Here is a 27,797-nt window from a genome sequence, read left to right on the forward strand (position 1 = left end):
GAACATTCCCCCTTAGATCTTTGCCAGACATCTCTGAAGTCACTAGTTCAAGATCTTAATAACTAATAATAACACTCGATTTATATACCGCCTTTCAGGACAACTTAATGCCCAGCTAGAGTGGTTTACAAAGTGTGTTATTATGATCCTCACAACAATCACCCTGTGAAGTGGGTGGGCCTAAGAGAGCTCCTAGAAGCTGTGACTGACTCAAGGTCACCCAGCTGGCTTCAAGTGGAGGAGTGGGGAATCAAACCTGGCTCTCCAGATTAGAGTCCTGCCACTCTTAAGTGACTGACTCAAGGTCACCCAGCTGGCTTCAAGTGGAGGAGTGAGGAATCAAACCTGGCTCTCCAGATTAAAGTCCTGCCACTCTTAACCACTACAGCAAACTGGCTTTTCTTTTGGCTTGAGTCCTGCAGGCTACGAGAAGCAACTTTGTTCGATGGGAGAGACTGTGGTTGAGCAGCAGAGATCATACTTCTTACATAGAAGGGGTTGGATTCTATTGTTGGCTGTTCTAGTCAAAAACATCTAGGGTAGCAGGCCTAGGAAAGTCCATTTGCTGGAGATCTTGGGAATGTGGAGAGAATACTCCTCTCAATGGACCAGGTCCTTATGAACTAGATGGATTTTGATCTGTGCTTGTTTCTAAGAAAGTAAGTTAGCACTGAAATATTTTTCGAATAGGTATTCTCTCTCTCTCCCCACATGCAAACCCAAAAGCACACATGCAAAGAAAGAGGACTGCAATTTTGTTACAGCTGAGCTCATATCCCAGATGCTACGCAGCTGCAGCTCGGCCTCTTTAAGCTGTTCTAAGCCAATAGCAGAAAATTTCACACATGCAAGCTTAATAGCAGGCTCAGATGAAAGCGGTGATACTAAGGCAAAGCATCACGGGTGAAAACGTTCAGCATGCCTAATGTTGTGTTTCTTCTAAAGAATGTTCTCAGGTGGCTCAGATATCAAGGAGCACATCAGTGCACTCCTTATAGCCCCATTCATTTCTCTGAGGTATAGGCAGAAAAAAAGCTCCTATAGGATTGTAACCATTACTTCCAGACGTGTAGGATGGGACATAAATAGAAATGGCTCTTTTGTACAGGGTTGAGGCATGTCGTTTATTGGAGGCAGAGAGAGAAGTAGCAACATGTGCCGCTATGGTAGTCCCGAACATGGGCACTGGTGCTGCTTTGATTTGAGAGCAAGCGCAGAATGAGTTAGCTGCTTGGAAAGGGGTCAGTCCAAGGAAAGGAGTTTGGGGAGATGGTTTGGAATCTCAGGAGTTTATCAGGCTGCGGTGAGAATGAAGGTGGGGTGCAGGGTACCCATTTCCAACAAAGTACCTCTCCCAAAGATTGGATGAAATTAGGTGAACAGATGACACCCTTTGAACAACAGGGAAGATGGACATCCCATAGGAGCCTGGACTACTGCACCCTGCTTCACGTGGGGCTGCCCTTGAAGAAAATTCAGTTCAAATGATACAATTTATTATTATTATTATATTACTACTACCACTATTACTACTACTATTACTACTCCTACTCCTACTCATTATTATTATTATTGTTATTGATGATGATGATGATATTTACTGCCCTTCAGGACAACTTAACACCCACTCAGAGTGGTTTACAAAGTGTGTTATGATTATCCTCATGACAAACACCCTGTGAGGTAGGTGGGGCTGAGAGAGCCTTGAGAGAGCTGTGACTGAACCAAGGTCACCCATCTGGCTTCAAGCAGAGGAGGGGGGGAATCAAAACTGGCTCTCCAGATTAGAGTCCTGCCGCTCTTAAGCACTACACCAAAATCTAGCCCCTTTTTTCTCTGTGGATGTTGGGTGTTGCATGCCTGAAAGACAACTTCAGGCCTTAGAATGGGTCACTCTCCTCTGAGAGGCAGGCTGGCCGTGAAACAGTCACCAGGGCCCGCCCCTTCACAGAAGGATTGAACTTCTTGGGTTGATCAAGTCATTTTCCTGCTTCTTTTTGATCAGTCCAAGAGGCCTCTGCCATGTTCACGTGAGACTCTGGGCCAGTTTATAGATGCCTCTTCACCTGGCACCTTCACCTAGGGCCGGCGCATCCATGGAGGCGGGTCCAGCAGCCACCGCGAGTGCTGAAGCGCTGGAGGGGGCATTGGGGATGGGTGTGTGGGCTGTGGAACTGGCGGCGGCAGCGGCTGAATGAGAGGGCCAACTTTTTCCACCAACTTTTTCTGGCCTGTGAACATTTTCATAGGTAGAGGTTCCTTAGGATTTGAAAAATTAATTTAGGGGTGTCTCCATGGAAAAAAGGTTGGGAAACACTGGGTTAAAGTGTCAGACTAGGATCTGGGAATCCCAGGTTTGAATCCCTTCTCTGCCATGGAAGCTGGCTGGGTGACCTTAAGCCAATCACACACCCTCAGCCTTTCCTACCTCACAGAGTTGTTGTGAAGATAAAATGGAAGAGAGAAGGGTGATGTAAGCTGCTTTGGGTCTCCATTGCGGAGAAAGACAGAATTTAAATGAACAAAAATAAATAAAAAGTTTTTTTTAAAAAAAAAAACCTTCCTTGAATGGATGAAGAGCAACTGGCTAGGAAGATCAAACTGATGGTATGGGTTCATACAGGGGGAGGCAGCTGCACACATGTGTGGGTATGAGGCCATGAAGGACTTTAAAGAACATGAACATAGATCCAGAGGAGTTAGCTGGTGTTAGTCCCTAGTTGCAAAATAGTAAGGAGTCCAGTAGTACCTTTAATACTAACCAACTGTATTGTTGCGTAAGCTTTCAAGATGCATTTGATGAAGAGTGCTGTGGTTTGTCGAAGGCTTTCACGGCCGGAGAACGATGGTTGTTGTGGGTTTTCCGGGCTGTATTGTCGTGGTCTTGGCATTGTAGTTCCTGACGTTTCGCCAGCAGCTGTGGCTGGCATCTTCAGAGGTGTAGCACCAAAAGACAGAGATCTCTCAGAGACAGAGATCTCTGTCTTTTGGTGCTACACCTCTGAAGATGCCAGCCACAGCTGCTGGCGAAACGTCAGGAACTACAATGCCAAGACCACGGCAATACAGCCCGGAAAACCCACAACAACCAAGAGCTGTGGTTCTCGAAAGCTTATACTACAATAAAGTTGGTTAGTCTTAAAAGTGCTACTGGACATGAAGACAGATTGGAGAAGGGGAGAATAATATATCAGAAACAAAGGGAATACCCCCATGGTATACAATAATTCACACTGTTATATAGAGAAAATTTTTAAAATGCAAAGGTGCAAAGTCCTAAGTACAATAAATAACAGTCTCAACAAAGTTACATATAAATAAATAAATAAATAAATAAATAAATAAATAAATAAATAAATAAATAAATAAATAAATAAATAAATCACCAGGATGGATGATGGCCAAGATATACCAAACAGCATTAAATAACAAAAAAATATGATACTATTAACAATGTATATTCCTAAAGAAAGTACAATATAACAAAGTTCTTTAACTGCAGATCACCAACACTGTGACCTGGAACTGAGGTAAGTAACTATTTCTTGTAAGAGAGTCCTGATAACAACTGAATACATTTCTTGTTTTGTAGGTCACCCCAGGTCCAGAAGAAGCAGTGACAATCAAAGTTGGCCCCAGCAGGCTAGTAGCGGGTGGCCCATTTCACAGAGCTTCCTTCAGCAGCAGTCTACATTCAATCAGACAGTAACCAGCACGGACGTCATCACCCTAAAGCCACCTTGAATTCCTTGGAGAGAAGGTGGAATAAAAGCGTATTAGACAGACAGCAAATTTTCCTCCAATATTTTAAATTCAAGTTGAAACTATTCTCTCCATTCAAACAACAGCCAAATGCTTGGACTGGTTGCTATGGAATTATACTCTTTCCCAGGGTTTTTTTTCTGGGAAAAGAGGTGGCGGAACTCTCAAGAGGGAAATGAGAAAGAAACACACGGGATTCTTTGAAATCATATTATTTTCAAGCACTATTGTCGAGTATTTCCAAGAGGTGCCGGAACTCCGTTCTCCCACGTTCCCCCCTGAAAAAAAGCCCTGCTCTTTCCTAAGCAGTTTACGCCAAATTTGGGAAACACTGCTTCTGTTTACACAACTCCAAACGGCTACATATCAGAGCATGTAGATATTTAGTTTCTTTTTTTCTTCCCTTTCCCCTGGAAGGCTTTCTCCCTCAGCCTTGTTTTTGGCACATGAATGGTGAAAGCAAGCAAAAAACCCCTTAGCTGTCAGGTCCAACATCTGAATATTTCAGTCCATGCAATAGGAGAAGCCAACAGCGGTAATGCAATCACATCTCTAGTAAGAAACACCCCACAAAGTGTGACCAACTGGTAATGCAACACAGATGCCATATTTCATAGCATACTAACACAAAAGGGTTGCTCAATAGCTCCCTGGATCCAGGGCGTTTTCCCAAATATTTTATAGCTTCCACAGCTAGGGAAGTGCCGAAATTAAAGAAAAAACCTCTCCAAACCCAAGAATTACAATATATTGCAAGGTACCCATTTGGGAAGATAAGGAAGGTCAGTTTCTAATAAAAAGGTGTTTGTTAGATTTCACATCATTGTGACATTGCGAGGATCAAGACTAGAGAATAAATATACGTAAGGTATCTCTGAAATGTAAGATTTTGTAAATCGGACCGGTAGACAGCTCATAAAAGCTACTGTTTTCTGTAATGAAATGCTCATACTTTTCAGAATGAATACTCTCTCATTCTCTCTCTCTCTCAAAAAAGTGACGCCACAAAGCATGGCAGACATTGACTGTCAAGGGAAATTAAGAAGTTTTTCCTGACATTCAGAGGCACCATGTGAAAAGAGCAGTGGGGTTTTCCCTTAAATACTTTTGAATGATTTTATTGCTCATGAAAGATGTCACATTAATTCAACTTAACGCCGGCAGAGAAGTAGAAAGAACCGAGGATTCTCTAAGGGATCTTTCTCTGGATAGGAAAAGGTGTGTTCGGTCTAAAGACAGGTAGAAAAGGAAACAAGGATATGCTTGCCGCAAGGTGCTAATTGATTTTGAAGCGGTCTACAGGAATAAGGTATCAATAAGGATATCTCTGTAGTGGCTTGCAAATGGATGGAACTGCTAGCCTGATTTCTGCTACGCCACCACTACTATAGACGGCCTTGCCATATGATGGTATTGCAGCTACCAGCCTATATAAAGATCAGGTGACATAGAATCATAGGGTTGGAAGGGACCTACAGGGTCATCTAGTCCAACCCCCTGCACAATGCAGGAAATTAACAACTACTCCCCCCTCCCCCACGCACACACCCTGTCACCCTTGCTCCATGCCCAGAAGATGGCAAAACACCTCCAGGATCCCTAGCCAAACTGGCCTGCGGAAAATTGCTACCTGACCCCAAGGTGGTGACTGGCCTTACCCTGGGCATGTAAGAAGGGGCCACGAGAACTAAGCCCTGATGTAGCCCTTCCTGCCCTCCCTCTCATGATCAGGTACCAGCTGGATATTAGGAAGAACTTTTTCACCATCAGAGTAGTTCAGAAGTGGAATCAGCTGCCTAGGGAGGTGGTGAGCTCCCCCTCACTGGCAGTTTTCAAGAAGAGGCTGGATGAATATTTGTCAGAGATGCTTTAGGCTGATCCTGCACTGGGCAGGGGGTTGGACTAGATGGTCTGTATGGCCCCTTCCAACTGTATGATTCTATGATTCTATGATCTGCCCAGGTTCACAGAATCAGCATTGCTGTCCGATGGCCATCTAGCCTCTGCTTAAAAACCTCCAAAGAAGGAGAGCCCACCACCTCCCCCAAGGAAGCCTGTTCCACTGAGGGACCACTGTCACTGTCAGGAAGACATAAGGAGCTATTTGAAACCCATGGGCCCCTATCAATTGTAGGCTCTGGGCTATCAGAATCAGTGAGAGTCAGAGTGGTGCAATGACGAGAGTGTTGGATTAGGATTTGGGAGACCCATATTCGACTCTTCAGTCTGCCATGGAAGCTTGATAGGTGACCTTGGGGCAGTCATACACTCTCCACCTAACCTACCTCACAGGATTGTTGTGAAGATAAAACCGAGTAGAGGAGAAAGATGTAAGCCACCTTGGATCCCCATTGGGGAGAATGGTGAAGTATAAATAAAGTAAATAGCAGACAATAAATAAAATTGTTGCTCAGGCGCAGGCCGAGCTGCTCCTTGATTGCCTTTGCTACAAGAACACCAAGCTGCTTTGTTTCCAAACTGCTGGATCTGGGTTCAAATCCCACTCCTGAATGTAACATGTGACAGTCACATGCTCTGAGCCAAACTGTAAAATGCAGGTGACAGACATGTATGTGTGCAAGCGAGGCACAACCCAATCAGGGCTCCCAAGCACACGTGCAGGGGCAGTTAAGGTTGCAGGTCAGTCGCACACACTTTAGCATGTTGGTTTCCGAAACACAAGCCCAACACTGGTGTTCTTGCAGAAAACATGACTGTTACATTAACAGTGCGACGCGAGGCATTGGGGAGGGGCCATGGCTCAGTGGTAGAACATCTGTTTGGCATACAGAATAGTTCCGCTCCGTATTGGATTTCTGCTTGTTTTGAATTTTCTGTTATCCTTACCCTATCGTATTGTTTATTGAAAGTCCCAGAATGTCATGTCGACTTATTCGACGTAATCCGTCTTGATCTCAAAGGTGGACTATAAATAATGTAAATAAAAAATTAAAAAATACAGAAGGTCCCAGGTTCAATCCCCGGAATCTCCAGTTAAAAGAATCTGGTGGTAGGTGATGTGAAAGATGTTGACCTGTGTTGGATAAATTTGATTGCAGAGTAGAGAATTTGCACAACAGATAAAGAATCACAGACACGTGTGTGTTCAGCTTCTAAAATAAATGTTTACTACATAGAGGGAAAAATAATAAAGGGTACGTTGGAGATAAAATAAAGAAGAGCTAACGTAGTTCCTACATCTTTACATCCTGGAGATAACGGTCTAACTAACTGGAGAGCAATGGCTGTTCTGAATAAAGGAAAGAATGTCAATTGCCCCCCAATAAACCCGGTCAGCCAATAATCAGTCCTAGATCTGTTCATTAAGCATGCAACTCCCCTTCTACCCTGGCGGGAAGAACAACTTGACATCTAACTGGTCTTATGCAAACTAGTTGTCTCTAACCAAGTTTGAGTCCGTTAACACCAACTTCTTCTTAAGCCCCCAGAGAATGAGTTTGGTTCTTGCAATTTTCTTGTATCCAGTCTGAATTTTTGTATGCCCAAGATGAAGTGAGTTCTCTCACGAAATGGGTTAATGACAATTGCCTGCACATCCCCGTCGGCGTTGTTGGACAAATCGTGAATTTTGGGACTGGGAATGTTATAACATCTTCCACGATTCTCTCCATGGGCTTCCATATAAAATTTTTTGCATGTTGCACTTTAAATGAAAGCAAGGAATTATACGGACTGTAAAGACTTGTTTGAATAACATATGTGCTGTATATGATTATACTGTGTATTTCTGTATTGTATACTTGAACACATCGCACTTTGCACTTTGCACTTTTACATGTGGACAGGAATATATTTACATTCGTTATAGTGGTGTCCTGGTATTGTGTGGTTTCTTCTAACTAAACACAAACAAATTAACTCTTTCATGACCGAAGAGAATGACACTTGTAAAATCCCAACAACCTGAGACCAGAGAGCTACTGCCAGTCTGAGTAGCCAATATGGACCTTGATGAAACAATAGTCTGATTCAATATAAAGCAGCTTTGTGTGCACATAACTCTAGTTATGTATGGGGTGGAGAAAGAAGAAGCTTTTTCTTCTTATACCATGGTGCTAGAATTAAGGGACACCCATTGAAGTTGATAGGCAACAACAACAACAACATTTGATTTATATACCACCCTTCAGGACAACTTAATGCCCACTCAGAGCAGTTTACAAAGTGTGTTATTATTGGTTGTTGTGGGTTTTCCGGGCTGTATTGCCGTGGTCTTGGCATTGTAGTTCCTGACGTTTCGCCAGCAGCTGTGGCTGGCATCTTCAGAGGTGTAGCACCAAAAGACAGAGATCTCTCAGTGTCACCTCTCTGTCTTTTGGTGCTACACCTCTGAAGATGCCAGCCACAGCTGCTGGCGAAACGTCAGGAACTACAATGCCAAGACCACGGCAATACAGCCCGGAAAACCCACAACAACCATCGTTCTCCGGCCGTGAAAGCCTTCGACAATACATGTGTTATTATTATCCCCACAACAAACACCCTGTGAGGTGGGTGGGGCTGAGAGAGCTCTGAGCGAGCTGTGACGGACCCAAGGTCACCCAGCTGGCTTCAAGCGGAGGAAAGGGGAATCAAACCCAGTTTTCCAAATGGCTCAGGACAAATAAGTTCAGGACAGATGGAAGGAAATACTTCTTCACTCAGCAAGTAATTAAATGGTGGAATTCACTGCAAGTGTATGTAGCAATGGTGATGAGCATAGATGGCATTAAAAGATTCGTGGAGGAGAGGTCTATCAGTGGCTATTCGTCATGGTGACTAAAGAGAACCTTTATATACAGAGGCAGCAAACCTCTGGCCTTGACCTCTCTACCTTCTTGTTGACCCTTCAAGGCAACTGGTTGGCTGCTGGGTGGAAGGGGATGCTGGACTAGATAGACCGCTGGTCTGTTCCCGTTGGGCTCTTCTCAGTTTAAACTACTTTAAATCAATGGGCTTAGATTGGAATGACTCTGCATAGGTTTGCACGGTAAGCACGAACCTGTAAGGGACCTCATTCGCCCCACTGAAGAATTCCCAGTTCCCTTCAATGGGTTGTGTGAACCAGTCCTGTGTCATCCCTGCATATCCCATCTGCATTCTTTCAGCCGCACATATTCTACTGCTAGAAAGTGAGCCTGATCTCATCAGATCTCGGAAGCTAAGCAGGGTCGGCCTTGGTTAGTAATTGGATGGGAGACCTCCAATGAAGACAAGGATTGCAGAGGCTTGCAATGGCAAACCACCTCTGTTAGTCTCCTGCCATGAAAACCCCCATCAGGGATTACCGTAAATCAGCTATGAGTGAGGGCACTCTCCACCACCAGAAGGCTGCCCCATCCCTCTGTCTGTGCCCCATCCTTTGGATCCCATTTCCTGGACCCCTCACGCCCTGATATGGGCTGAGTTGTCCCATTTCACTGCTCTATTACTGAAGATCGGTGGCTGCACTGAAAATGAACCATGTTCTAGGCTGGTCTGCTCTCCGCATGTGTTTTCTCCCCAGACAAATGTGTGAATTATAACTCTTGCAGAAAAGCAGTGCGATGCTAGCGGCCAGTTGACTGGGGGCAATTCCTTTCGTGTCCTTTGATTCAGTTGCCCTGACAATCATATCGTATGGCTGATAAAATCACACACGGAAAGAGGGGCAGCGGGTACAAGATGCTCGGATAAAAACAAGTAAGGTTGCCCAACAGTGCCCCCTTGAGACCGCAAGCATGAAGTGTTCATTCTGGGAGACAGGCAGGTGAAGCGTACTCCAATAGTGGCAATAATAACCGTAACAAATCCAGAGCCCCTCCCCTGGGAATTATTTGGGAGATTGGGGTGGGGGCTGTTAAAGGGATGCTTAACACTTTCATCCATGCCATGAAACAGAGCTAGCATGTTGTGGGAAACAAATGAAATAACTAAAAGATCCTATCAAACCAATGCACATACCTATCTAAAAGAGGCTGCCTGTAGCATCTCTGCATGATTCTTGCTTTGGCCTTGCCTCTTTTTAATCTGTCTCTGCTGGGGGCATGTACTTCTGTTGCAGCTTTGCAGCAGAGCATGGATCATTCAGAAGCGTTGCAGAGGTGCAGCAGGATTGCAGTCTCCCAAAAGGAGCTGCCTGTTGCATCTCTTTATGATTTCCTACTCTGGATTTGCCTCTTTCCAGGGGTCATTTTGTAGAAAAAGAGCTGCAGGAACTCATTAGCATAACTCATTAGCACAGCTCGTTAGCATATGCCACACCCCTTGCCATCACCAGAAGTGTGTCATTAGCATAACTGATTTGCATATGCCACACCCCTGACATCACCTATCCTGGCTGTTTTGGACCCAATCCTGGCCATTCAGGGCCGAAATTGGGCCCAAAATGGCAAAAAGGGGCTGAAAATGGTCAGAATTGGGCTGCTGCTGAGCGGGAGAGTGATCCACCATCCGTTAGAGGCCCGATCCTGGCCATTTTGGGACCAATCCTGGCTGTTTTAGGCCCGATCCTGGACATTTGGGGCCAAATCCAGGCCGAAACGGGCCCCAAATGGCCAAAAATCAGGTGGGCGGGGCCACCTGACACATGACCTCTTTGGAGAACTACCGGAACTTCGTTCCTGCACATTCCCCCTCAAAATGAGCCCTGCCTCTTTCAAATCAGTTTTGGTTTCGGGCAATTAATTCTGCTTTGTTTTCTCATCAGATGCCATTGGACTGCTAAATTACTTCCACTACAGAGACAAGAGTTATCATCAGAGTTATAAGCAAGATTTGCGTCCAATAGCACCTTACAGAGCAACTACATTTCCAGGGCATGAGCTCTGACTCTTGAAAGCTTATAACCTGGAGATCTTGTTGGTGTTTAAGATGCTACTGGACCCAAATTTTGCTCTTCGATGACAGACCAACATGGGTACCCCTCTGAAATCACCCTCTGGTAATGCCACCTGTTGTTGCATAAATTTGCTTTCAATTTGATTCCTACGAGTCAAGAGGAATGCCCAGAGCAGAGACTCCTGCAAAGGAGTTCTGCAAAGGATGGCTTCCTCTGAGAATGGATCATTCTTACACACATTAAAAGTTAACTTTTTGGGCACAAGTAAAGAATGCATCCATTCATAACTCAAATGTCGGGAAGGGGACGAAGCAGACTTCAATTTTAGAAATTTAATTAGACTCCCTAGGAAAGTGTAGATAATTGCTATTATGTTTGTTTGCACATAGCAGGAAACAATGGTGCACTGCTTATCCAAAGAGGCCACCTTAGATTACCTTGAGGAAAAACGCATTTCATGAGCTCTTTATGGTTCATTGCTCATTCCAATGTACACATATTTGGGGTCCATTATCTTTTCATTGTTGGAAGGAAATAACCGCATATGTAATGTCATTTGCACTAATGAGAGTGACTCTTATTCCCCCTTGTGATCCAGGCTGGGACATTAATTGTACCGTAAGGAGGGAGTATGTGTGTTATGTGTTATGTGCTGTCAAGTCACTTCCAGCTAGGGTTGCTTAGTTACCCTCCTTACCCCCCCGGCAAGAAGGGGGGAACTCGGCACTCACCTTCTTTTTCCTCTTTGTTCTCGCACTTTGCGCATGTGCTCGTGAGCTGATGTAGGCCCCAAACAGGCCCACTTCTGCCCGTTTGGGGCCAAATCAGCCTTTTGTGAAGTGCAGGAGCGCTCTCAATGCGGTACGACGACGTCACTCCCAGGAGGGACATTGTTCTGTAGCCCCGGAAGTGCATCCTGGAGGCCTGTTCCCCCGTCTTTACCCCCTGGCCAGGTGAGTGGTGGCAGGGGGTAGAGGGTGGAAGCTGGGGGGAGGGGGCAGCAGCCCTACTTCCAACTTATCGCAACCCTATGAATTAGTGACCTCCAAAATGTCCTGCTTGCTCAGGTCTTGCAAACTGAATAACATTTGAATTATATACTATCCTTCAGGACAACTTAACACCCACTCAGAGTGGTTTACAAAGTGTGTTATTAATATCTTCATGACAACCCTCCCTTCACCCCGTGAGGTGAATTGGGCTGAGAGAGCTCTGAGAAGCTGTGCCTGATCCAAGGTCACCCAGCTGGCTTCAAGCGGAGGAGTAGGGAATCAAACCTGGCTCTCCAGATTAGAGTCCTGCTGCTCTTAACCACTACACCAATCTGGCTCCAGGTTCTCAGAACAGTAGTCAACCTGCAGGTGGTGGTTGGAGATCTCCCGGAATTACAACTGATCTCCAGACCACAGAGATCAGCCTTCCTGGAGAAAATGGTTGCTTTGGAGGATGGACTCTACGACATTATAACTCTAGCCCCTCTCCAAACCCCACCCTCTCCACCAGTCTCTACCCCCAAATCTCCAGGAATTTCCCAACCTGGACCTGGCAACTCTGCATTCTTGACCAACTTATCACAACCATGTTGATCCATGTACCTAAGATGTGGGAGGGGAAGAGTGCCTGATGCTGTCCTGAGTTCCTTGGAGGAAGGATGGGGTAAAAATGGTTATTTATGATGGTTTTGTGCTGCTCCGTTTTTATCTGCTTGCTAGTTTTATATGTTGTGCTTTATTTTTTTTTTTGAATTGCTGTTTTACCCTTTAAAAAAAACCTTCCTTCAGAACCATGATTGCCAACCTCTCAGTGGGTCAGACCTGGTGATCTCCCAGAATTTACAACTAATCTCCAAACGTCCCCCCAAAGAGTGATTCAAAAAAATAAATAACATGATTTCTATTTGCAATGTAAGATAAAGAAAATACTTTTAAAACGTTATATATAATAAATATGATATACTACATCATATATTTATTTTATATATTTACATTAATTTTATTATGTTAATATTATAATATAATACTAATCCTTAGATTAGCTGTCCAGAAAAATCCGCTGCTGTTGCAGAATCATCAATTGCATTGGGAAGGGGATCCTTTAAACGAAGACTGCTTAGACTAGGGTAGGGTTGCCAGGTCCAGGTTGGGAAATTCCTGGAGATTTGGGGGTAGAGCCTGGTGGAGAGGGTGGGGTTTGGAGAGGGGCTAGAGTTATAATGTCATAGCGTCTATCCTCCAAAGCAACCATTTTCTCCAGGGAGGCTGATCTCTGTGGCCTGGAGATCAGTTGTAATTCTGGGAGATCTCCAGACACTACCTGGAGGCTCCAGGTTGGGAAATTCCTGGAGATTTGGGGGGGTGGATCCTGGAGAGGGCGAGGTTTGGGAAAGGAAGGACCTCAGCGGAGTACAATGCCATTTTATCTAGGGGAACTTGTCTGGAATACAATTCCGGGAGATCGCCAGCCACCACCTGGAAGTTGGCAACCATTCACACATTAGTATGTGGGGTGGGAAGGGAATCTCGCCCGCCAATCAGCGCATTTCACAAGGCGCGACCAGCCAATCAGGGCGCACCCTTCTCCTGCCCGAGGGTTCTTTTCCCTCATAGCTCTCCCCCTGTACTTGTCAATCAAAAGAAGCGCATGCGCGAGAACCACGAAAGTGGTCTACACTGTCGCGCCTCTAGAAAATCATCCGCTTCTCGGGGCCGGGAGATGAGGCAACACCTTAAGGGGGAAAAAAGTCGGAAGGAAGATGTGCGCGCGCACTCGCCCACCCACGCAGGCGCAGAGCCTCTCCCTCCTTCCCCCGCTGGGGGCCGAAGGAGCCTGCCAACGGTTTCCCCAACCGCCTCCCTCCCGGCTACCCAGAACCCTTTGCGAAGGTGCAACGTAGCCGGCTACGTTGGCGTCTGCGCTGTGGGAGGAAAAAAAAGCGAAGCCGGCTGAGAGGCTGACGGAGACTCTGCTGCGCTCGCCGGTTCCGGAGCCGCCGCCCCGCTGCCAGGTATTCCTGAGGCAGGGAAGGAAACGGAGCTCCCAACGAGCCTGAGGTGGCGGGGGCTCCCCCCACCCACCCCGTTCCCTCAGGCCAGGCCGCCCCTCCCCCTGCTTGGGGGGGGGGCTGTTCGTTCATATTGGCTCTGAGTTCCAATTCTGTGACCCCTCAGGGCGAAGAGTCTAGAGAGGGTGGTTGGGGCCTGGTTTCTCTTGCCCTGGGGGGCTGCTTGGCTTCTGGGGGGGCAGTGGAAAGGAGGGGCTCAGCCTTTCTGCTGTTGCTGACCCTTCCCTCCTAGGGTTGCCAGCCTCCAGGTGGTGGCTGGAGATCTCCTGGAATTGCGACGGATCTCCAGGCCATAGAGATCAGACCCCCGGAGAAAATGGCTGCTTTGGAGGGTGGACCCTTTTCCTCCCCAAACCCTTTCTCCAGGGTCCCCCCCCCCCCAAATCTCCAGGAACTTCCCAATTTGGAGTTGGCAACCCTACTCCCTCCCCCCATTATCCTCTTGGAGTTCAGGGTGGTTTGCATGAATTTCTTTCCTTGCCCCGCAGCAACCCTGCGAGGTAGGCTCTTTGTTTTGATGGGTTTTTTTAGAGACCTGCTCAGAAAAGTAGACTTGATTAGGAGCCTCTGAGTGGCCGAAAGTCACCCAAGATTGGCGTCCGGTGACACCTTAGAGACCAACAAGAGGTGTAAGTGTGTGTGAGTCAGAGCTCCCGTCTTCAGATACTGGGAAAAGTGGAGATCCCTGAGCCTCTATTTCCCAGTCTGGAGGTGGGAGAGGGTGAAGCAAAGGGAGTCGGGATGAAAAGGGATAATGGTACTGTGCAATTTGATTACAACTGAAATTAGCATATGTATTATTATTTATTACATTTCTAACCCGCCCTTCCCGCAAGCGGGCTCAGGGCAAGGTACAGCAGTTATAAAAATATAATACAAATATTAAAACAATTCATAAAACAACAGTTCATCATAAAATCAACAAACAGATAATAACTGTCCCAAGATGGGGGTCAGTTCTAGATTCCTGCCCATCAATATACAGGGGGAGGGAAGCAGACAGATAATGTACTGCAACCCATACGTGGGTCAGCAAACAAATGGGCACTACATAGCCCCGTGCTATGTTTGGCAGCCGGCTGGCGGACACTGTATAACCTCACACTTAGTGGGAGGCTCGGTGAGGATCTCATGCTGGCCTCAACCATACGCTTGGTGGAACATCTCCATTTTACAGGCCCGCCAAAATGATAGAAGATCCTGACAGGCCTGGGTCTCCTCAGACAGAGAGTTCCATCAGGTTGGGGCCAGGACCGAAAAGGCCCTGGCCCTGGTTGAGGCCAACTGAGCCTCCCTGGGGCCAGGGACCACCAGCAGATGTTTTCCAGCCGATCAGAGCATTCTCCAGGGCACATACAGGGAGAGGCGGTCCCTGAAGTGTGCTAATTTTAGGTGAATAGCCATCTTGGTGTGCAGTAGATCTACAAACTTTGGGTCCCGTGGCACCTTAAAGGCCAACAAGATGTTCAGGGTCTAAGCTTTCAAGAGTCAGATAGCAGTAGGACTGGCGTTCCCTGAGCCTTTATATCCCAGTCAGGAGGTGGGAGGAGGTGAAGCAAAGAACGGACTCGGGATGTAAAGGTGCAGTATCTGAGTGATATCAGGTATCTGAAGAAGGGAGCTGTGACTCTCGAAAGCTTAATACTCTGAAAACTTCTTAGTCTCCAAGGTGCTGCTGGACTCAAGTCCTGTTCTACTTCTACCCACCTACGACCAAACTCACCCAGTTAGGTTCTGTTCACCCCCACTGGCTTTTCACATTTCTCTCTTAGCCTTCTTTCCCCCAGTTATGAAATTAAGCCCCTCTCTCCTCATTTTTTAGGTATTAAATGATCTCTCTGGCATCTTCATTTTTATTTATTAACTATGCTTGCTTATGCCTAACCAGTAGCTTGGTGATATGGAGCATTTCCTTGGCATGCGAAAGGTCCCTGGGTCAATGCTTGGCATCTCCAGTTTAAAGGATCAGATAGCAGGTGATGTGGAATGTCTCTGAGTCCCTGGAGAACCGGTGCCAGGCAGAGGAGGCAGTATTGACTGTGTTAGTCTGACTTAATATAACCTGAGGAATTAGCCATGCTAGTCTATAGTTGTAAAATAGTAAAGAATCCAGTGGCACCTTTAAGACTAACCAACTTTATTGTAGCATAAGCTTTCGAGAACCACAGCTTTCTTCATCAGATGCATGTGACGAAGAGCGCTGTGGTTCTCGAAAGCTTGTGACTCAATATAAAAGAGCTTTGTGTTCACACTTTTGATAGTAAGCTAATGTTATTAATACCTGCATTTCACTCCCTCCTTCCGTTTCCCTTGAAAGATTGGCTTATGTAAGTACTCCATCTCACAATGTGCTGTTAACATGTGGAACTCTGCTACAAGATGTAGCAACTGTTGCTAGCTTACCTAACTTTAAAAGGGGAATAGACAAATTGATGAAGGCAAGTGGTATCAATTGCTGTTAGTTGTGATGGCTTAATGGAGATTCATTGTTCAGAAGCTGTGTACCTCTGACTGCAAATTTTGGAAGGGGGTAGTGGTGGGAGCTAAGATTGGAGGACCTCAGTTTTGAATCCCCACTCTGCCATGGAAGCTTGCTGGGTGACCATGCGCCAGTCACACATTCTCAGCCTAATGTACCTCACAGAGTCGTTGTGAGGATAAAAGGAAGAAGGGAAGAATGTTTTCTCAGTTGGAGAGAAAAATGAGGTATGAATGAAGTAAAAAAATACTTGTTGGACTCTACAGCGTTAGGTGTACAGAAGAAGAAACTCCTACAGGGGCAACAAATGGAATAACTAATGCGATACAGCAAAGGGTGCTGCCCTTCTTCTGCTAAAGGTTGTCTCCTTGTTTGTCCCTGGAATGCAACTGTTAGGCTTGCTTCCTGCTGCTTTTCCACTCCTCTCTTCCTTCAGCTGTGTAGGTAGGATGCTTAACCCTTCTCTGTCTAGTAGTGTAATTCCCCTAGATGAAAACTTTGTTCTTCTCACAGTGCAGCTCTTGATGAATGAAAGCTCACCCTGGCAACATGATCAAGGCAGGGCTGTACCATTCCAGTGCTCCATTGGTGCTTGTGAACTGTGGTGTTCTTCCATATTTAGTTGTCTGTACGTGTATGAAGTCTTTCCAGCGTAAAAAGAGTAAAAGATGAAATGCAGGCAAACTTATTCTTCCCATTTACTGTTAAAATTGTTACCCACTTGTTCTGTCTTAGATTCCTTGGTCCATGGCTGCAAAAAATCCTTAGGCATGTATGTGGCGTAAAGAATAGTTAGATTCTGAGCAGCACCACATTTGTATAACAGACCTCAAGGGTTCCTTAAGCACTACCTTTTCAAATATAGGATTTCATTTGAGACTGTTAACTATTGAATTTTGACTGTTTGTTCTGTCTTACCTAGTATTTATTTCTTTTTTTAGAGTACTTCTGTTTGGGGAAGGGTGTGTGGTGATGGTGGATAAAAGCCCCATGTAGCAGGTCTATGCAAGTAGAAATATGATGTACCATGGTCCTCTTGACTAGAATCACTGTTTCAACATTCACAAGCCCTGGGAACTTTAGAATGACACTTATGTTTTGGTAGTACTAGGGGCGGAAATAGGAGACGTTCAATGTATTTGAGATTGTGATGGCCTAAGAATGGACTTAACTGCAAAGCAACGTGAAGGAGTTTGTTGCAGTCATCAGGTTTTGGAGGAATGTGCTTGCTCTCCCCACATGCCACTGGAACAACAGAGGGTGATCCTTGTGCTTATGAAACGATGAGGGTTGGGAACTAGTAGCCTGTGGGCTACAGTTAATCACCTGTTAGCCACAACCAATAGTATTCCTTGGGGTGGCTAAAATGAATGTTTTAATAGCAGTTACAAATTACTGTTCCTCATAGTTGGCTCCAAAAGGAAAGGAGGTGTCAGAAACATGTGAGCTGCTCTGGAAACATTTACAAAAGTTTCCCTTCCATATCAACTCTTAATTTGGATATTTCAGCTAGTTAAAGCAAAAATTAACAGGGAGGTGAGAAAGGGCTTCCCAGTTCTCAGTGTATTGGCTTGAACTTTTAAAAGTGAATAATAAACCTAACAGTAATGCCCCATGTAGTCTGTATATGAGGTAATGGTACTATGATGATTTTGAAGTGTTTGCTTTTGTTTGATTTAAACTTTGTACTTTGGTTTGCCTTCTTACATACATCTTTTATTGACTTCTGGGTTTTCTGTGGCATTGAGTTTGAGACATAATATTCCAGTGGCGTAAAAAATGATTCAAGAATGATGTTTATTTTAACTTTGGTTCTAAGAACTAGAGCTTCAATAAAAGTATCCTAACTTCTAGTTATGGTACGTTCAGTATTTTATCGGTGAAAGGAGAATAGGCTGTGTAAATCCTACCCTTACTTAAGCAAATGTTGTCCATGTTGCACACTTTTGTGAGTTGCATGCATCTTAGTTTCAACAAGCTACAGAGTCTAAACTAGTGTGGTTAGGGGGTATTTTCTGACTGCCTAATTTTTTTTTCATGCAAAAGGGTCGTTTGGAATCTGCTCCATAGGCGCATTTGCGAGCTGGTCTTGGAAACAGTTTCAGCTTGTAAGAATGGGCTGATAGCTATGGAGCGGTACTAAACTCAATAATGTAGGCTACTGATCCTCAAATTATGCACTGTGAGAGAAGCTGAAGTATGATTTGAAAAGTTTAGCCACCATGTTGGCTTTTGTTCTGTGTATCAGATGTGATTCGATGTGCAATATCTCTCTTGATCGCCTGCTCCACACATCTACCTGTCACCAGTGTCCCACCCTGAGCAGTGACAGGGAACAAGAACATGTGCAGCCTGCAGCTTAGGGTTGGGGGAATCCTTTAAGTATTCCCGTTGCCCAGAAATCACAGAAGGGTACCAGGTTCTGGCAAAAAGGGTAGCAGGAGGCCATGTTAAGTAGTTGTAAGGAAGATGCCTGTCTGTTCTTGAGCATGCTTAATGTTTCTAGATTCTGTTCCCCCCTTACTCCTTTCGGTCCCACCAGCTATCTTGGACATTCCGTTCTTCTTTTTGTGTTTTGCTGTCCTTGACACCCACTAAGAGCAGCCTAGCAACCCACCCACAAAGCTTTTGCACACCATCATTTGGAAATCACTGTCGTAATGGGTGGTAAAAGAAGATCTCCAGGGTACTGAACTGGAATCGCCACACGTGGATATATTTTGTGCAACTCATTTCCATTTTATCATTCTTACAAGAACATCCTTTAATTTCTAATATAATACGTTATAAATTCAGTTGCGGTATGTTGAATGTGCTAGTTCCTACTCCTGTTCTCGAACTGGCCACAATTCTTTCTTACTTGTTTCGTCTCTGAAATACTCAAGCTGTAACTGGTTTTTATTAAATTCAGCAAATGGAAACTTAAGCCTTTGATTAAAACAGCATTTCTGCTGACACTTAGAGATTGCAAAAAGACGCTTGCAACTGCAGGCTCTAAAAGGCTGTAAACCTAATGAAACTTGAATGTGAAAATTATTCACATAGTTCCTTAATTTTCCAGTGAGGGAGATGTTTGGTGAACACATTGCATTTTTAAAGCAGTTGATAGGACAACTCACCAGAAAACCAAACATTCCATAATAATTAAAATTAGATCCAAAGAAAACTGCTCTGCTCTAGCATGACAGATGGATGGGCTTGTTCAGCTGCAACTGTTCTTTGGCTAACAGGCTTTTGGAGAGGAATGTGCTTGTCACTATGGTATTAACTAGTCCTGATCTAGCTGCTCCCATCATGCACGCATCCAAATGCCTGGACTGAGGAAGGCTCTGTAACCCAGTGGAGGAGCACAAGCTTTGCGTCTTTAGGTCCTGAGCATTTCCACTTAATTTCAGATAGCAGTTGTTGGTAAAGACCTCAGCTTGAGTCCCAAGGGAGCTATCATCAATCGAAACAGACATAACTGAACCAGGTGGAACTGTAGAAAGCATGTTTGAATGTGCGTGTGTATAAACATATTTTTTCAAATGGTGTTTTACCAATATCTCTGTCCATTTCTAACATTTTGGAAATGCATGAATGAGAAGGGGGTCAATTCATTTACTTTGGCACTCTTTTCCGTAGGCTTTATTCCTTGCTTGCTTGCTTTGATTTCCTATGGCTCATAGCCATAGTTGATAGTTTGCCCATCCTGCTCATTCTATCACTCCACACAAACTCTCTTTATTGCTTGAAAAGGGTTTCCGCTCATCTAAAGCCTCTAAACAGAAGCATCATTCAAAATAGCCGTAACTGCCTCTTGGTCTCATCTGTGTTCCCAAATATCTGTCGTTTTTTGGGCTTGGAGATTTATGTTTGAAAACATTTAGCTTTGAAGGAACTACTCTTGTTGAAAAGCTTGGCTCCGTGATTACCCCAGCAGTCTGCTATTCATATTGCTTGGTCGATGACCTTATTATTATTTTGAACAGAAAATGCATCGGAGCATTTCATTTATTTTGAGAATTATTATACTGAGTATAAGCATTTGTTCATTTTCAAATAGGAGAACCAGTCATATATTTCAAAACCTAGATCTGTTCATCCGTAATGAAGTATTTACCCACCCTCAGTGGTGTAAACCCAGTGTGCTCCTTGCTGAGGCAAAATCAGAAACCCGTATCTATAAAGTTCCTGTAGATCTCATTATTTTATGTTAGGAAAGTGTCGCCAATGTATGCAAAACTGCATGCATTTTATATGCTTACTAGCAACAAAGCTTGTTCTGGAAAAAATACAATGGGCTCTAGAAAGGAGAGGGGGGGGCAGGTGGGCATTGTCTCCTCCCATACGCCTGATCCCGGCTGGGTGAAGGCGGGGTGCGGGCATTGCCACCTGCTCCGCTCTTGATCCCAGCCCAGTGACGGTGAAGGAGCGGGCGTTACCACCTGCTCTGCTCCTGATCCCGGACAGGTGAAGACGAAGACTTGCACTGGCTGAGTTGCTGCCAGGACATTAGTTAACTTACCAGCCTTGCTGCTAGTTTTGCTGTAGCACAGTAAGTGGCTGCTTCATCATATAACATAATTCAGTAAGTGCGTTTCCGATGACTCACTGGCGCAGGTTCAGTCAGGGTGAGCCTCTGCAGCCTCAGAAGAGCCCACAGGTTGGCTCTGCCCTTGCCAGCCCCAGTTGGGCCAGGGCCGGCGAGAGGCATGCCTGGCTGGCCTGAGCTGTGCCTCCCAAGCTTTGCCAAAGCTTCCACATGCTGCAGGGGAGGGGGGGGAGACACGGCTGCCCTGCACTCCCCCTCCAAGCCTTGTCTTCAAACTTTGATTTGCCACGGGGGGGGGGGGGGCTCCTGGGCTCCATAGCTGCTCAATTTGGCCCAAGGAGGCAGCAGGACAAATGGGCCCACCTTCCAGCCCTTCCCCACTGCAATCTGTTGTCACTGCTGCTCTTCCCCAGGCCAGATGGGGGTGCTGGGGAGGGGACAATGCCAGACCGGCTGCCCTGCCCTCCCCCTGCCCAGATCAGGATGCAGAGGAGGTGGCAATGTCAGGCTTGGCCACCGTGCCCTTCCCTCAACTGGATCGGAGTATGGCGGAGGCGGCAATGCCTGGCCCGCCTTCCCTTTCTAGAGCCCGTTGTATTTTCCCCCCAAAACGGGCTTTGTTATTAGTTTCAAATGAAAGATGATAAGCTGCATGTAAAACCTGACAGTGGAAGTAGTATTTATATTGTTTTATTATAGAAGAGCACAAGATAACCTCAGTGTTGTTTCCACTGTCCTCTGCTGAATGGTTGATTTTTAGTGAAAGGTAATTTCTTTTGAAAATATGAAATACAGTATAAAAATGGTTAATTCTGTCAATAAATAGAACAGCTTGGAAACTGTTGTAACTTGGATTGTGTTGTCCAGTTGTCTCTGTTCTTGATGTGGGAAAAGTACTGACTGTGTTAGCACCACAGGTCTAACATGGACCATTATTTCCCTGTGAAGTATGGATTGTAAATTAGGATCCAGCTTCCACAGTGCTCTCCCCTCCAGCAGCTTCTCCCCTCGCTCTCATTTCCCTTCTTACTAACCATGTTTCCTTTAAAACCGCAGCTTGAAAATGCAGCTCAGACTTTAGTTTTGGGTACCTGATCAACTTTACCATTTATGTACATACATGGCTGTGCCATAGCTAATGCCAAGAAGGCGGCCGGGCTCTCTGCTTTCAAACCAAGTTCATAGGGAGTCATAGTTCTGGGCCGTGGTATAATTTACTATATATTTTTACTTTTGTTGCAGGACCATGGCAAGTCCAAGAACAAGGAAGGTCCTTAAAGATGTGCGAGTGCAAGAAGAGAACAATGTAAGCGAGCAATTCGATGTATCTTCTTAGATGCAGATGATTAAGCAGCAGTGAGTCATGTTCAGCTGTAATTAGACAGCTGCGTTTGTGTGCTTGTCGTGTTAGCATAGTTGGGAAAAGGTTACCGCACAGATTAGTACCATGCGCTTTCTTTGGACCAGTCATTGCAACATATTTTATGATAGTGATCAAGGCAGATTATATTTTTCTTGCATAAAATGTGTATCGGAGGGATATCTGCATCATATTTGAACAACTGGCACATCACCATGGAAATTTTATGTGTAGTAACTTTTGTAATCTACCTTGTGAGCAAATGAGTGTGCATAACGATTCCAAAAATAATTGTACAACACATATAATGTTGTGGAATATTTCCTCACCAGCATACTTGTAGGATGGCTTTTAAAGGTCACAGTGCAGATGTGAAGTTATGTTAGAATTTGTTGCAAGTTCTGTGTGTCGTCCATTTTTAGTATGTTGCACTGAATGGCTGTCTGCTTGTCTAGACAAAATAGGGCTGGCACTTAACAGAAAGAGCAGCTTTGACTGGTGAACAGGCCTAGTTTTCCTGTTGTAACCAATCTGATGAGCAAAAATTACTATTGCACGTGATCAGTTCTGCACTCCTCTAATTTTCTGTGTGAATGTTAGTTCCTCTTGAAAAGAGTACTAATTTCTCCACATTTACCTGGACAATGTTATGGGCATCCTCTTCCTTGATAAGAACAATGCATATGATGTTGAATAGCTCCACCAAATTATCGTAAGTGTTTCGCTTATTCCTTTGTTGGATGGCAAGGGAAATGTTGTTGACTCTGAAGAGTCCTGGTTACTTTCCAGTCTCACAGATTTGCTATCCTATTTCTTTCCCTAATGATGCTTACTTGGGATAAATTAATAGCTGGTTCTAAAATAACATTTCTTCAAAATAACAGTTCAGTATCATTGTTTGAGCTGTACTGTGTCATCTGATAAAAAATGTTTATTGAAAACTGAGCAGAACTCTTCCCCCCCCCCCTCTCTGATTGAAGGTTTGTTTTGAGTGTGGCGCATTTAACCCTCAATGGGTGAGCGTTACCTATGGAATTTGGATCTGTCTGGAATGCTCAGGAAAACACCGAGGCTTGGGCGTTCATCTCAGGTTAGTTGCTGTTAGATGATGATGATGATGATGGGTGAATGTTCATGGTTTTATCTTTCACTTGTACAGAACTTGAGAACTCTGGCTGATGTTTTTAAAATAACCTGGCATTCAGCCAGAATTCCATGACTGTCAGAGTAAGTGGAAGTTAATAGTGACATTTAGTAATGAACACCTTTGGAAGAAACAATAACTGCTGTAGTTCTGGACAGTATCTGGATTTTGTTTTTATGTTTAAGAACATCATCCACTTGTTTGGATTTTGATTTTCTTTTTGTGTGCTGTTGCTTCAGATGGGTGACTTTTAAATGTAATCATTGGGTTGGGTTCCATCAGGCTGTTCAGTGAATGGCAGTGTCTTCTTCCAAAGAGTCTTCTGCTGATTAAAAAAACTCTCTTGGATAATTATTTATTTTATTTATTATTTTTTATCACATTTCTAGACGGCCCTCCCCATCAGACAGGCTCAGGGCGGCTTAACAACAGTTTAAAACAGTAAAAACATGATAAAAACATTATATCAAAACATTTTAAAAATTGGCGGGTATAAAATATTAAAATATAGCATTTTCCTGCATGGGTGGTGGAAGGTCTTCAGTGGTATGGCCGGCGAGAGGACAGCCTAGCCCCCACCAAATGCCTGGTGGAACATCTCCGTCTTGCAGGCCCGGCGGAAAGATAACAAATCCTGCCGGGCCCTAGTTTCCTCAGACAGAGAGTTCCACCAGGTTGGAGCCAGGACCGAAAAGGCCCTGGCTCTGGTAGAGGCCAGGCGGACCTCCCTGGGGCCAGGGACCATAAGGAAAAGGTTTCTTATGCCAGAGGAAAGTACTGTCATTAGCAGGTCAGATCAATGACATCCAACCTATATACTTCTAAGAGTGGGAAAACCCAAATGGTTTTTGTACTGTGTTGACTTTTTTTCCGGGCATCTACTCGTACTTTTGTGTGGGGCTTCTGTCCAACAGATTCCATGAGATATCAAAAGACAATACAAGACGTTAGGAGATGATAAAAAGGGATGTCACTGATACTGTGTTTCGGTTCTCAGTTTTGTGCGCTCTGTCACAATGGATAAATGGAAAGACATCGAACTGGAGAAAATGAAGGCTGGTGGGAATCGAAAATTCCGGGAGTTTTTAGAATCTCAAGAGGATTATGATCCTTGCTGGTCAATGCAGGAGAAGTACAATAGCAAAGCTGCGGCACTCTTCAGAGATAAGGTAAATCTATTCAAGCAGTCATTTCAGCTTTCCTGACACCTGACCATTTTGAGAAGCAGCTTACAAACATAAATTCTTCTTGCATCTTTGGGTGACGAAGATCTTGGAGTACAATAGAAAAGGAATTTTGAGTATATTCTTCCTCCTCCTGTGTGTAACATCTGCAAAGAAAGAAGCACTAAGATTAGAGGACAGAAATTACGGATATTTTAGTGTCTCTTTTGTTAAGAAGTGGAAAAATGGTTATATTTGTTCTCCTCAGGACCTGTTCAGAAGTACATGACATCTGCATATGGCATGGCTTACAGCTGTGGCTAGACTTAACCTCGACAAATTTCTCTGATCCTTCCAAAAAGCCCAATACAACCTCTTGTAGTGAACTGTATAAATTAATTACATGCTGTAGGAACAAGTCCTGGGGTACCTGTTGAGGATGCTCCCTTTGTTGCCAGCTCCATGGGCAAGGGATTAAAATGAAGCATATGTACAGGCATTAGAAGTCTTCTGAATAAATCAGTCCTTTTTTTTGTGGTTCAGTAGTAAATAGTTTACGGCTGTCTTGGCAACTATTTTTCTTCATAGGTGGCTGCATTGGCTGAAGGTAAAGAATGGTCAGCTGAAACATCTTCTGCCAGAAATTGGACTCCGCCTCAACCCAAAGTTGCTTTGTCCTCAGTTCACCGGTAGGAATTAATATGTCTTATTTTTTGTAATGTTCTTGTTTGTTTTCTTCAGGAAGTGGTTATTTGTCAGCAGGAGCCAGAAATAATAAAACACACGTGGCTGCTGCTGAAAATGGCAGCACTGCGTTGTTGTCCTCTCTCCCCAGCTTTAGTAACATAAAATGCTTGATCTGATCTTACTACTCTCAAGACTTTACAAGGAGCAGTCAGTGAAGTGGAACAGGGCGAGGAAGTTCAGACAACATCATGTGTTTAATTTTTCTGCTTCTTCAGTTTTCCTAGCAAGTCTTTATGGGCGCTACATATTATGGGAACAAAAGTCCAATGTATTTAACTTCCCGTGAGGTTTTCCTCATCAGATTTTAGTCATTCTGATCCATGTTCCTGTTATCTTCTAGTAGTTCTCATTGGAGTCCCCCCGCCTCCTTGCAGTCTAGTTCTGATGTTGCATTACAAACTGATGGATGAAGCTGTGTGCCTTTAAATATGGTGATGCATTTTGTGGGATCACCCCCACCTGCTTGTTACCTTGTTGTTTCTTGCCAATTCATTTTTGGGCACAGTTTGTAAAGGCTGCTTCTTGCCCTTCTTGCAGACTATTGGGGTTTTTAAAAGTTTCTGAAGAACTGCTTACTCTCTGGTCACCAAAGACTTGGCCGTCTTTTTAGTCATAGCTCAAATCTGGAATTCCCTCCCTGCATTACCTAGTTCAAGTTTAGGTGCCAGATGCAGGGAATGATTTTTTAACCACACCTCGTACATTGAGTTGTTGTTTTTTTAAAATGCTACAGCTATTTGTGCTTCTTCAGTTCTACTTATTTCCTGGCCTGTCATTCCATAGTGTTTTAGTTCTCAGCTCTTCTTTTATGATCTGAGACGCTGTTATGATATGCCACTAGTAGAACTTTTCTACATGTTTGCATGCATTTTGTTATTTTTTGTTTTAATAATAATAACAACAACAACAATAACAACATTTGATTTATATACCGCCCTTCAGGACAACTTAATGGCCACTCAGAGCAGTTTACAAAATATGCCATTATTATCCCCACAACAAAACACCCTGTGAGGTGGGTGGGTCTGAGAGAGCTGTGACTGACCCAAGGTCACCCAGCTGGCTTCAAGAGGAGGAGCGAGGAATCAAACCCGGCTCTCCAGATCAGAGTCCCGTGCTCTTAACCACTACACCAAACTGGCTCTCTGTGATATGAAAGACTGATATGTTTTGGTAGAGAATGCAAATTAAATATTTTAAACATATCTTTAATTTGTTGCTACCGATAGAGATCGTTCATACTGACCGACTAGAGGTGCTGTGAGCCTCTAGCTTCTTGAATATAAAACCCCGGAATGTTCACCAGTCACTGAATATGTCCTGGAATTGCCAAAGCCAAGGGCTGCCTGGTCTGACCTTTTAACAACCAAATAGGTGCCTCTGTAAATTAAGGGAAAGTTTTAGCATGTTTGTATTGAGGGAACTTTCCTGTATAGCACAAAGGGGGACTTACCTAGGCTTTAATTCCCCCCACCCTTACATTTCTACATTTTCCTTCTGTATTGCAGAAGTTCTGCTGGACAACCCCAGAATGCTGGTGCCTCTTCTGACAAAGCTTTTGAAGACTGGTTGAATGATGATGTTGGCTCTTATCAAGGGTAAAATCTCAGTTCATTAAGACACAAGGGTCTGCATATTTGGTTGCCAGTGGCAAATGACTTAACAGCTTTATTGCTGCTCACTCAGGAATATAAGATCGTAACTGCATGGCTCATGTCCTACTTGTCTGCAGCCATGTATTTGCACACTTTATGGCATTTCACGCCTCAAATGTAAATATGACAGCTGGAAATCCCATGTAGAAGCATGAGTTGCTTCCAAGCTATGAACTACCTGGCTTAGACTATGCCTTGACCAAATTTTGGGCTGTACAAGCCAGTGCAAAAATTTAGTAGCCAGACTCATTTTTCAGCTTTCATGGTCTTATATTTTAGTGATCATATTTTCCCATTATGGCTATATTTGCTGTCTTTGTAAATTTTTTAAAGCCAGGGGTCATTTTGTAGAAAAAGAGCTGGAGGAACTCATTAGCATATGCCACGCCCCTTGACATCACCAGAAATGTGTCATTAGCACATTGAATATAAAAACCATCTAGACCACCTGTCTGAAAGCCACTTTTTATTTGGTTCTTAAGCGGATAATATTGACTACTTTCCACTAAGAGCTCATTTTTGTTGATCAGAGACAGTGTTAACAGAGGGACTTCTGAGCAGTGAACAATTGTAAAGAAATTCAGAACAGTTGAATGATAGTAGAAATAAAATACACTAGCTGTAGCCTGTAGGGAGTTGCTTACATCAGTTATATACAGTGGTTATAGTGTGCTAGGTACTGCCCACTTGAATGAAAACAAGTGTGAATCTCTCAAAGCTGCTGTTGCTCCTTGGGCAAGCCTGTGTGTACAGGACAGGGTCTTCAGAGCAGGTCCTGGTGAAGTTCTCGTGGACCCTTCTTACATGCCCAGGGTAATGCCGATCTCCACCTTGGGGTCAGGAAGCAGTCTTCCTCAGGCCAGTTTGGCTAGGGATCCTGACAGTGTTTTGCCATCTTATGGGCATGGAGCAGGGGTCTCTGGGAGTGTGGGTTGGAGAGGTAGTTGTGAATTTCCTGCACTGTGCACGAGGTTGGACTAGATGACTTTAGAGATCCCTTCCAACCCTATGATTCTATGAGTTGGAAGAGTTATGTGATGAGAGGCCCCATCTTCAAAGAAATCCCCTCCTC

The 27,797-nt window shown here is 44.4% G+C and overlaps 1 protein-coding gene across 1 annotated transcript in view; it reads left to right on the forward strand.

Moving 5' to 3' along the window:
* The first annotated feature begins 13,443 nt into the window (after positions 1-13,443).
* Positions 13,444-27,797, forward strand: part of ARFGAP1 (ADP ribosylation factor GTPase activating protein 1) — a 33,389-nt gene continuing 19,035 nt past the window's right edge. Inside the window, exons 1-6 of the mRNA XM_054980275.1 lie at positions 13,444-13,586; positions 21,899-21,962; positions 22,997-23,106; positions 24,158-24,329; positions 24,912-25,012; positions 26,579-26,668. Coding sequence (XP_054836250.1) covers positions 21,903-21,962; positions 22,997-23,106; positions 24,158-24,329; positions 24,912-25,012; positions 26,579-26,668 — 533 coding nt within the window. The 5' untranslated portion in view covers positions 13,444-13,586; positions 21,899-21,902. The remainder of the gene's footprint in view (positions 13,587-21,898; positions 21,963-22,996; positions 23,107-24,157; positions 24,330-24,911; positions 25,013-26,578; positions 26,669-27,797) is intronic.

Source organism: Eublepharis macularius, chromosome 5 (genome assembly GCF_028583425.1).
Source record: "Eublepharis macularius isolate TG4126 chromosome 5, MPM_Emac_v1.0, whole genome shotgun sequence".
NCBI lineage: Eukaryota > Metazoa > Chordata > Lepidosauria > Squamata > Eublepharidae > Eublepharis > Eublepharis macularius.